Source organism: Aulonocara sp. 'chitande type north' Nkhata Bay, linkage group LG16, assembly GCF_057382095.1.
Source record: "Aulonocara sp. 'chitande type north' Nkhata Bay isolate Kocher_YH1m ecotype deep benthic linkage group LG16, A_spYH_male_GT1.1, whole genome shotgun sequence".
Lineage (NCBI taxonomy): Eukaryota > Metazoa > Chordata > Actinopteri > Cichliformes > Cichlidae > Aulonocara > Aulonocara sp. 'chitande type north' Nkhata Bay.
Window position 1 is genome coordinate 20,729,945 of NC_141359.1, and position 12,421 is coordinate 20,742,365.

The following is a 12,421-nucleotide window of genomic DNA, read 5'->3' on the forward strand; positions in this document are numbered from 1 at the left end:
TCAATGGATTTAATTTAGCCTGCATGTGGTGTCAGACTCCAGCAAACTGCATGCTTTCCTTATGCCCCACATTTCATCTGATTATTTGAAACGCAGTATATCCACATCAATCAATCCCATGCAGAGGGATTACCTGTATGACAGGAATTTTTTTTTTTAATTTTAGGAAAAGAGACATGAAAAAGGAAGGTGATTTCAATCAGAATAAGGATGTAACAGAGTCATGGAATGACCTTTCTCCACATTAGGGTGGAAGTCCAAAAGCACAGACAATAGATTGCGTCATCTCCAGATAGACTCACAAAGGAATGGGTCCCATATAGGCAATTACACATTGTGGAGCAATGCACTATCAATTCAACCTTAGGTTACAGGCTCAAAATAGCTGATGGCCGTTTCAGCAGAGGACAATAGGATTGCGCTACAGTATCCTGTTTTCTCCACCCACAGTCACAATAACCCGCAGTTTGTCAAATCACCTTTTCCATAGCTTTTGCACGCCTTGGAAACTGAGTTCATGATAATGTGCAGGTGCATTTGTTTGTATCCGTTCAATCCCACTCGAAATAGTGGAACAATAACTCATCATATCAAAAAATACTGAGACATGCTTGTCTCAAATTATATTAAGAAAAAAACAAATGCAACATACTTTCACTAAACCAGTAAGTTGATAGCAACGCTATCCCAAAGTGTGTTTGGGCTCACTGTGTTTGGACACAGCCAAGCTGTCTCTAGACTTGCCTCTAAAAGTCATGTGCTTCCAAAATAACTGTGGTGTAGTTCATTTGTTTTTCGAAAAGCATAAAAGAAGAAGTGCAAAGCATTAATTTGTTGTAGATTTAAGTAATATTTAAAATCTACTACTCCTACTGCTGATGGACATGGGATCTCTTTTAAGAAGCAATCGACAGAATATAGTAGCACAAATAGTAACATATGAAGACAAAAACCAACAATTCCCTATTTACCATATGAAATGTTGCACTAGATCACACCATATCAGAAAAGTAACGGATAAATCCAGACCACCATGCAGCATGGCCTACGCATGGAGAGAAATGATCTGCCGTTCCATCACCTTGAATTAATGAGCAATCAAATCTGATAAGCACATTAATACATATTAGTGTCGCATGAGTTCTTTGATGTTACCAAATAATGTCATCCCAGTGTCGTAAATGGTAAAAAAAAGAAAAAAAGGTAAATGGCCTGTATTTGTATAGCGCTTTACTAGTCCCTATGGACCCAAAACACTACATTCAGTCATTCACCCATTCACACACACATTCACACACTGGGGATGGCAAGCTAAATTGTAGCCACAGCTGCCCTGGGGCGCACTGAGACAGTAAGAAAGACAAATTCAATTCTGATATATTTTACAGCAACAATTTACTTCAAGCAACAGTCACCTCAATGGGGTTTATGTTGTTTGGCATAGACCCAACAGTATTAGAAAGAAACCCCCCAAATTACACGACCCCGTATGATCAAGCAGTTGGTGACAGTGGGAAGGAAAAACTCCCTTTTAACAGGAAGAAACCTTTGGCAAAACCAGGCTCAGGGAGCAGCAGCCAGCCACTGTGACTGGTTGGGGGTGAGGGGAGGAAGAAGCAAGGAAAGGTAAGAATTTTTCAAAGCAAATCAGATATCAGATATTGGATCTACACATGATGTGTTGCTGAATTGTGTTTTGCAAAACACAATTCGAGTTACAGTAATGAACTATGTTGGACTGGTGCAGAGCAGCTGGTGGTGTTCATGGCCATTTTAGGTGGCATCAAGGGTAGCAGACCTCGAGGTAAATTTAAGATGATAAAGTTGGTTAGATTCACAAACTTCCTTGTCAATCTTTTTACAATTGCTTTATTGTGCCTAGGGTTTGTTGCGGAAATTTTGCTTATCTTGTTTAATTCAGCTCCACAAAGACCAGTGAGCATCAGAGCGCAGATCAGCTCATCAGAGTCTGCACACAAAGAAAAACTGACTGGTTTTTGTTATAAGTAACTCCTTTACTGTAATCATAAGTCTCACACCCAGGCATGATAAGCAAGAATGAAACAGAAACAGCTCTGCACATTCAAAGAGCAAATGTCTCTCATTAAAGAACACATCAATTTTATTCCTTTTTTCAATTCACAAAATGCTTTCAGAGTACAGATGAAAACCTCTTCCCATGCCTTTGTTATGAGTGCTGTCACACAACAGCACATATGACATGAAACAATTCCCGTGAGCCACAGCTGTTCCTTGAGACCCGGTTTACTTTGATTGGTGATCCGCGGCTTCTCGTTTATGACTGCAGTCATGATCATCTTTTATGTTCTGTGAACTGCTTTCAGTGGTCTGCTCAGCTTCACAATTACAATCATGTGTGTAAATGTAAACAGTGGTTCCGCAAAAAAGGACGCCCTCTTAAGATATAAATGAAGTTCTGCATTTGTTTATAACACTCAGACCACACACGATTGAAAAAACAAAAGGTTCTGTCTGACCGAGTAGTAACAGACAGTTTTCCACTCCTGGTCCTTTGTCTCTATGTGCCAAACAGAGCCCGACATCTTAACGTGACATACAATTAAGAGATCTTTCATCAGAAGTAAATGATCAATTTGTGCTTAAAGAAACACATTTAGTAAAAGCCACTTGCCTGGTGTCCTGAATTACCAACACTCAGTACCTTAAACCAAATTTATAAGAATAAATAAATCCATATAACTTGAATCAGTCTGGAGCCATTGATGGCTTATTTTCATATGTAGATCAAGTTTCAGTGAACAGAGCTTTAGGGGTGAACATGCAAAGCTGCTGTGTTCATAAAAATATTTTTTTCTCTGACGAAATTTGTAGTTCTTGTTGCCTCCCTCTTCTTTATGGAGACTGCAGAATTGCATCACTCTAATTGTGCACCAACTCCTTCAAAATATGTGAAATTAGTGAAACTGAACCAGCTGGGTCAACATCACCCTATCATGCTCATGTTTTTCTCTCATACTTTGGCTTGGATTATTACATACACAGTATTTTCAGAGGTATTTTCATTATTTTAGCCTATTTTCAGAGGCTCAAAATCAACTGGATAGTTGACCGATGAGCAGTTTCATGGCCAGGTGAAGAGCTGAATCTGATTGTTTCCTGTTCCCTCATTATTTCTTAACAAATGAAGCAGGTGAAGGACCTGGAGATGATTCCAAGAGCTGGACTTTCATTATATCAGGTTTTTACTGGAATTTTGAAAAGGTCCAAAAATATATAAGATCCAAAAACAGCCAATATAATACTTTTGTCAAACATCTAGGAAATAAAGCTGAAAGTTTGCACTTCGGTCTCATTTTTAGTGATTTAAAATCCACTGTTGTGGTGTGTAGAGGTCAAATTTAAAAAATAAGTCATTCTCCAAACCTAAACAACCTAAACTATAGGTAACTATAGTTTAGGTTGTTTAAGACGACACTACAGGTTTAAGACGACACTACAGTGGTGGGTCTTATCACCAACGGTGATGAGACGGCTTACAGGGAGGAGGTCAGCGCCCTGACCCACTGGTGTCAAGACAACCATCTCACCCTCAACGTCGCAAAGACAAAGGAGTTGATAGTGGACTTCCGGAGGTGCAGAGAAGTACACACCCCCATCACCATCAACGGCGCTGCTGTGGAGAGAGTGAGCAGCTTCCGGTTCCTTGGTGTACACCTGGCTGAGGATCTTACGTGGTCAGTACACACAAACAAAACAGTGAAGAAGGCGCAGCAGCGCCTCTTCTTTCTCAGGAGACTGAAAAGATTCGGCATGAGCCCCCGCATCCTCAGGACCTTCTATCACTGTGCCATTGAGAGCATCCTCATTGGATGCATCACCACCTGGTATGGCAACAGCACCGCCTACAACTGCAAAGCTCTCCAGCGAGTAGTGCGGTGCTCTGAACGGATAATTGGAGGTGAGCTTCCCTCCCTCCAAGACATCTACAGGAAGCGCTGCCTGAGGAAAGCGGGGAGGATCATCAAGGACTCCAGTCACCCCAGCCATAAACTGTTCAGACTGCTTCCATCAGGAAGGAGGTTCTGCAGCATCCGGTCCCGTACCAGCAGACTGAGAGACAGCTTTTTCCATCAGGCCATCAGACTGCTGAACACGTCATAGACACCTCAGCTTCACTACTGGAACTTCAACATTATGCACTCCATACTGTATATAAATGCCACTTGTTTTGCACATATTCAACTCTGTATATTTTATATATTTTATTATTATTATTATTATTATTATTTTATTTTATTTTTTTACTATTTAATTTGTAAAAATGTGTATACACACACACACACACACACACACACACACACACACACACACACACACGTAGGAAAATATTTAGTATACACATCCAGAAATGCATACACTATTATATATTGTACATATATTTATTAGTTTCAGGTTGGCCATTCTTGTATTTTGCTCGTTTGTGTTGTTGTGTTTGCACATCTCTGTTGCTTGTGGGGCTCGCACACAAGAATTTCACTCGCATGTGCTGTGCCAGTGTGCCTGCACATGTGATGTGACAATAAAAAGTGATTTGATTTGATTTGATTTGTAATGTCTATGCGGCTTTTACACATAGTCACTGCACTTAATATGTTGTTGCATTTCTACAGCACCACACTGTGGTCCGCCAGCAATTCAAATGTCGTTTACATGCATGTCTGTCCTGAAAAATACAAAGTACTCTGCTTAGTAAAAACTCTGAAGACCGAAGATTAGTGTCATCCATTCACTAGTGTTGAATAATTACCATGAGTGGTTTTTGGAGAACATTACTACAACAAACTTGATCTTTGTAGAAAAGTTCACTTCATTTTACCCCAGACATTACTGTGAAAGTTGGATATGATTAGCATATGAATTCTTGGGTTGAGCAGAAGATTAGGAAGAAAAATGATGAAATCTCTTCTATGTCCTTATAAAATTTGATGTTAATGCCATTCTGAAGTAGAAAACAAGATTTTTGATAACTGGTTTAGTTGTTTAATTAATATTGAACTGTAGTACAGAGAAGGTGAGATAGTGTAATGTGCCGACCCTCTTGCCAAACTTAAAAATTGCTATGGTCAAAAAGTCAAATTGCATCATTTAGTTAGACAACTTTTAATAACTGCAATTAATTGCATTAACTGAATCTAACAGATTTCTATTTGTGAGCATTTCCTCTCATCTTGTTCACTTGTGTCGACTACAAAACAATCAAATCCTGTGTAATCAGTCAACACACTTTTTTCTAAACCACTTATCATCCTGTACTTTATAAAGAAAGCAATCAAAAGTCATCACAAATTCCCAAGAACAAACCAGATGCTTTAAAAGTCATGCTTTCCTGAAAACCATCTGTCCAAATCTCGTAATTCAATGAACTGTAACAGTAAGTAATAAAATCAGTTATCGAAAACGTCGCTGATTAATTGGTGAATCTTTTAGCTTCCAGCAAGTCACGCTGCACCACAATCTCACAGCTGAATCAGATGTGTTGTTGGTTGGTTTGTGGGCAGCTTGACTCACCACAGTCTCGGTTTTTCCCCTGTTCCGTATATGTTAGTTTTACCACAGACAAAACCGCTTCTTAGCACTTCCTGTGAACGCCAGACGCAGCCAAAATCAACAAAGAAACTCAGGCGGGAGGACAGGATGATGACAAGACAAAAAAAGATGAAGGAAAATACAGACAAAACAAACTGAAGGCGAACTATAAATAAATATGCAGAGAAATAATGTCGGACTTAGGCTGAAATTAGAGACGCATTCTTATCATTTTGGCCTCCAACCTGCAGCACTAAAGAAACCACAAAGATCAGGGGTTGATTTGTGGTATTTTAAAGCAATCAGCAGTCCACGTGACTGATGCAATGAAACGCAATGGACTACTAAGCTCTATAACCTTGAGACAATTTAATGTGCCCCCAAAACAGAAGGAAACAGAGAAATTCAAGTCGAGATAATCTTTTAAACATAAGTTAGTGCAGATAAGTGCATGAGGCAAGCATCAGCGGATTCCAAGAAATGCAGCATGAAGGCAGACGTGAGTGTGCACAGCTGGACATTCCACTTCTCCCTTGCATATTTTCCAGTGAAACATGCAAACAGAGTATTAATAGGAAAAAAACATGAATAAAAATACGGTGAGAGATGTTGCCTGACTAGAGCAAAAGTGATAAAGCAGAAATTCTTCTAAAACATACTTTTTACACTAAAGGGTTTTTAGCATTCTTGCTTATTAGATCGCAACTATTTCATTAAAATATCTAAACATCAACCAGTCACCACTGATGGCACAGGAAGATTTTGGGTAATAAAACAGCAAACTCCCTTTGAGCTGGTTTCTCTGTATCTGTCACGGTCCTGGGTCTCCTGACCCAGCGTTTTTAGTTCTTTGTGATTTTTGTATTATTGTACTTGTGTGTGATTTATTCTATGGCTTCTAGTTTTGATCCCTTGCCCTTCATGTCTCTCTGTGTCCCCTCTGTTCTGTGTAATTGTGTGTCTTTGCATGTTTGAGTTTCTTGTTTTCTGTCACTCTGCATTGTGCATTATGTTCTCATGGTTGGTTTTTTGTTACTCTCTCTAGTCTAGTCTCTTGTGTTCCCAGCTGAGTATTTCCCTGTGTATTTTGGTTCTTAGACCTCTGCCTTATGGTTTATGTCTCTGTATTTCTTAGTTGCTGTCTCCACTGTGTCAAGTTCGCGTCTCTGTGTGATACTTCCTGTTTTACTTTGATGGTCCGTGTCTCATGTGAATGCGTCCTGCTTTGCTTGTCTCGTCAGTCCTGATTTCTCCCAGCTGTGCCCTCCTTCTGTGTCTCATTCCCCTCGTTACTTCCCAGTGTATTTAAACCCTGTGTTTCTCTGAGTCAGTGTTGCGTCGTCCCTCATGCTGTGTGTGGATCTCCCTGTGTCTCCCTGTGAGTTCTTAGTTTATGGTTTCCCAGTTTAGTCTAGTTTTGTATGTTTGTTCTACCAGCAAATAAAGCTGTGTTTTGAGTTCACCTCCCCGAGTCTGTGAGTCCTGCATTTTGGGTCCAACTCCTGCCTGCCGCACAGCGATTCATGACAGTATCAGAGGTATCAGATGATCAGAGGTCACAGCCTGCTGCAGGATGAGCCTTTGATCTTTGGCCTTGGGCTGGTGTTAACACACTATGAGGAAAACTGAGGACAGAGGTATAAAATATGGCTGCTGTGATCACAATAATGAAGAGTCAACAGAAACTAAATCCTCCCAAAAGGGCCATAAGTGGTTTTTTTGTGGGATGTTTAACACAGGCTTTGCTTATTCTTAATATTAAGGATTTGACCTTTCCACTTTGACCTTAGCCAAGGAGCCAGATGCCCGATCCCACTACTGAACTTTGTAGATGCTACACTCCTGTAATTACTGTCTGCTTTGTTAGATATTCAAACAGATGCCTTAACTGCCACAGATATGACTGATATCTCAGCGTCTGGGAAAATACACTGATGCTCACGATAGTTTTTCAGTATAAAAAGAAAAACAGATCAAATAACATCCTGAGCATTGTGAAATTTCCTTAGCAGATAAGATGAAGATCACACATTAAAGCATGTTCCAGCTGCTTATGTTCATTCTTTAAGAGTTTGTATGCAGATCTTTCAGTTTGCTCAAAATAAGCAGTGCATCATGGTGCTAAGTGCTTATTTTAAGTGCTTATTTTCCCTCATGCACCTAAATTTACAGAATTCACTTCTACCACTGGACATGAGAATAAAGAGGACTATCATCACCAGCAACAGTGCAAAGTGGGGAAGGTGGAGTCAATCTGCAAGATGAGCAATTAACTGGTGGCTTATTCTTTTATTTATTAATTACAAGTACTTGTCTATTTCGCAGAAAACGTAGTTCAATCTCTACTTTGAGTGCTTTAAACACATTCAAAGGTCTGGCTTTATTAAGGTATCATCTCAAACAAGTAATTCAGAATAACTGTTCACTGTTAAGATAAAAAAAAAGAATTAATAAAATATAGTATATTTTGTAATCTAGTGTTTGACGTTGGTGTAGACAAGACTGGTTCAGACCATCCTAAACATTAAACAACAGCTATAGCCAGCCATCTCTGACCAGTGCCTTCATGGCATATTACAAACATGTTGTATATATTTGAATTCCAATAAAGTGCGTGGCTACAAGAATGCTGTAATATCATTATTACACGTAGAGATTAGATATAATATGTGTGACCTAGGAAAGAGCACATCTATAGAAATGCATCTGTTTTCACTACTTTCATGCTTCTGCGCTCCCTCCTGTGTGTCTGTGTGTATACATTTGTACAGTGTCTAATCGCTCACTGTTACGATTCCTCAAGGTTGCAGCTGCCATTCATCACACTAATGATGGTGACGTTAAAGAGAAAGCTCAAGCCCGTGAACTTGAAACACCTGGCCATAAGTTCACATGAATCTGTGATGGAAAGATGCTGCGTGAAATGCCTTGATGCATATTTGTACTATATCAGTGCTTGCTGTGATACTCCCTTTGCCAGCAGAGAACCATCTCAGTGACGGATTCTCTGGAAGCACACAAACTGGAGTCGACCTTTAAATGAAGAGCAGAGCCCGACTGATATACATATGATACCATATATCGGCTGAAGAATCTTTTTTTTCATTTCAGACACATGAAACACAACAGATTTTCCTAACGTTTGTGATGAGTATTTATTCATGATTCCTTCCTAAGATAACTTTTTAAATTTAGTTTATCGGCTGTTATAAATGTCAATACCAGCATATCGACAAATCATATCAGTTGATATCAGAGCTCAAATCAAGCGGTAACTTAAAAGGAGACTTAAAAGAGGACAAAAAGTTGTGTTAAGGACATGTTATGGAATCTTGTTTACAAAATTTTAGGTTTTATTTCAAAATTGCAACTTAAAAGCACAAAATTTGTATCTATTTCAATCCAAAATCTTTGCTTATGACTGGCAAAAAACATTTTTTCTTCAACTAAATTAAAATTTTGTAGTCATTTCATCGTGCCCAGAGTTTTGGTAAATACTTGCATTATTAATGAGTGTAACATAGGTTGCTGATACATAGAAATGTTTTGCTAACCACTGAAGTAAATGAAACAATAACTTGTTCATTCATTCTTTAAGTTGAATTGCAGTCTCTTTGGTTATTTCACAATCTCTGTAGACAGATATCTGTGTATGAATATGTAAAGTTTAGCAAAGATCAGGATTTTTTTGCCTTCTGTTTGTGTATCTGTCAAATATCCACTGAGCAGTCATGTGTGAGCAGACTTTGGTTGCATGCAGGTAAACGTGTGGAGACCAAACGGAGGATACAGTGCAGCGAGAGTAAAAGAACAAATATTCAAATATTCGGTGGTCTATCATCTGGTGACAATTTAAGCTTTTATTTGTTTTTGTTTTTTAAATTAATCTGCTTTTATAAACAAAGCATGGCACACAAAAAGGAATGTTTTCATCAGATATCCGCTATCTGGATATCCTCAGCTGTTATCTCCAAAGACCTTAGTTATAACTTAACTTTTCATGTCAAGGTCAAAAGTAACCATCCAATTTCAGCAGTCTACCACATTAAATGGTCAAAGTGTAAAGAGTAGCATTAAACATCAGCACGCTAGCATTGTCATAAGGATTTTAATAGCATGCTAATAATAGTTGTCAGGCAAAGCTCCAACCTTACTGAACCACGAGACTGGCTCTAGACTTTAAGTCATGTTAAAAGTAATTTAGATGAAGAGTACGGTAGCACAGCATTTGTTTATATTCAGCCTTTTCTTGTTATTTCATCAGCACACTAATCCAAACACTGTAAAACTATTTAAAATCAAAATACTTCTGTTAGTGCTCAGTCTCTTAAAGATTTCACATGTGGATTCTTCTGTGGAGTTTAAACCTCCAGAAGTGCTTAAAACACTATCAGTGTGGGCCGATTCCATCTGGCTAATGCTACGGCCTGTTGAGAGCTGAACAATATCTTGATTCACTGCCACGCTGTTTGAAGCCTCCCTGTAGTGTCAGTGAATCCAGGACAACAAAAGAAAGAATTTGGGTGAAGACATTTGTGATTCACTGGATAAAAAGAGAAAAGACACATCTCCAAAATAACGCCCGTGGCTGTGAATTGGAAGGTCTAAACATAAAAAAATCTGAAGTGGGCTCAAACATAAAAATGAAAACCAAAGACCAAAACATGCTGGCTGGTGCTGCTGTCTGGCTGTGTGACTCCTATGTGCTGTACTGTTCATGAGTCTGTAAAATTCTAAATGAGCTTAATCTCTGTTTAAATGAACAATACAGAAACTTTCCTCTCTATTTTTTCTTCAGTCAGGCAGTTTTAACCAAAGATCTGATGGCTTAAAAAGTAAGGCAACATGTCAGCAGGGCGAGTTTATACAGCCAGTGCAGCTTTGTCTTCCGGCAATAGTCCAGCACTGAACAAAATCAAATAATCAGATTTGAACTGTAACACAAACACATATACATACATCACATCCAGAAACAGGAAAATCAAAACATCAAACATCACCATGTTTCTTTTGGCATAGTGATAACATTGGCATGTCTTGATATAACACTAAATGTCCCAAAAGAACAATTATGCCCCAGTCACTGTTTCTTTCCTCTTCAATAAACACTACAACTTGTATACATTATCGCATCTCTATAACTAACTGTGCTTCCTGTTCCGTCACCAACTTCCTGCAGCAGAGCTAAATTCCCCCGTGTGCACTCACAAACCCCCAGAGGACATGTACATCTACAGAACAGGAAAAATTAAAAGAAAATAGGAACATTTTAACACCATAGATCTGTGAGAGCAATGAGCAAAAAGAAAGATAGGACAAACACTGAGAAGAAATAAAAGAGACAAGCAGTAGTAGTCTAGTACAACAGGTATAGCACAACAATACATTTAAAACTGAATAGCAACTTTGTCAAAAACTTGTTAAAACTGAGGTCTTTTGATAGAAGGCCTCAAATGGCACCAGCTAAAAGACAGAGCCAACATAATCAAAGGAAGGGCAAGTCAGCAAGTTCATCTGGCTACAGAAAATCCAGATCCTATTTCAGACCTGGATTTCACCAATCGCTGGAATGTCAGTTACACAAGAGAAGAAGAGAGAATAATTGCACTTGATGGAATCAGTATATAACTAATAAATGTGTGACTGATTGATTTTAGAAGCATGCTACACAAATGGAAATTCAAGTAGTGCAACAGTGAAAATGACATGCAGGGGCAGAGGGACAGATCACTCAGCAGAGAACAGGATGTGAAGGAGAACATGAACTGAAGCAGGGGGACCTGAAAGCAGCAGGACAAACTCCCACTATGAGGCTGGGATCCAGTGTAAACACAGCTCTGGTTTCTGCTCCATGCTTGACAAACTGGGACCTTCCCCCTCCTTAACTGGTCTTGGGTCAAATGCAGGCTTAACTCCATTTCCCAGTGGGCCACTCTCCTAATCAGAGCTTCCTGCTACATACTGAGCTAAATCAACCTGGGATTATTCCAATTTCTGTTCTGGACCTCAGGGCTTACAGGTCAGGCTTTCAGACTTTGTTGTGTTGATACTTGTGCTGCTCATCAAATGACATCAATGACAGACATCCAGATGGGGAGATCCATGCAGCAGCGTCATCGCTCGAGAGGATTGAGAGTAGCAGGGTTTGTTTTCTTCTAGTTCTTTTTATGAGGAGACCAGAACCAGACTTAGTGTTAGGATGAAGGACAGAGGAGGTAAAGTGAGGAATAAAAAAGCCAAACAGAGTGTAGTCACGCTGAATAAAATGATAACTATACATTTAACAGATTACATGTACAACATTTAAGCAGAGAAGAATCTTTGTTAATAAGTAAAAGGGTAAGAAATTATAAGAATTTTAAAGGAAACAAAAATGCAAGTATCAAACTGCATTGCATTACAGTATATTCATAAGTTTCTGAGACATGTCATGGTACAACCTTAGTGGTTTCACTAAGAGAAAAGTGAGATGATCACTAAAATTATCAAGGTTCATTTTCTGGGAATTATGCATATCTGAGCCAAATTACACGGCAATAATATCCCAAAAAAAGAAGAAGAAGAAGAAGAAAAAAAAACACAGACAGGGCATTGGAGAGACAGACAAAATTGGACATGGTCATGTTATCACAAAGCGCATTAACTTTGCTAACATTCTTCCCATGACATGAAGTAATGAAGTCTAATCAATTACTGCACAGCTGGGATGGAAATTAATGGTCTATGACTTCCTGCCAGAAGACAAAACACAACAGTGAGATCAGAGGCTGGAGATGCCTGAGATCATAGTTAGATACCACCTGCAAGATTTGATCAAACCTACACTTCAGTGCTTTACCCCCCCGCCCCCCTC

The 12,421-nt window shown here is 39.1% G+C and overlaps 1 protein-coding gene across 3 annotated transcripts in view; it reads right to left on the reverse strand.

Moving 5' to 3' along the window:
* col4a2 (collagen, type IV, alpha 2) overlaps nucleotides 1–12,421 on the reverse strand; it is a 63,782-nt gene that overhangs the window by 42,181 nt on the left and 9,180 nt on the right. The window contains exons 1-2 of one of the 3 annotated variants that reach the window (XM_086266357.1): nucleotides 4,381–4,497; nucleotides 48–53 (exon numbers count right to left, since the gene is read on the reverse strand). The exons of the other annotated variants lie outside the window; for them this stretch is intronic. Of the exons in view, the coding sequence (XP_086122483.1) occupies nucleotides 48–53; nucleotides 4,381–4,482 (108 nt within the window). The 5' untranslated portion in view covers nucleotides 4,483–4,497. Of the gene's footprint in view, nucleotides 1–47; nucleotides 54–4,380; nucleotides 4,498–12,421 lie in introns of those variants that run through there. 3 annotated transcript variants of the gene reach the window in all.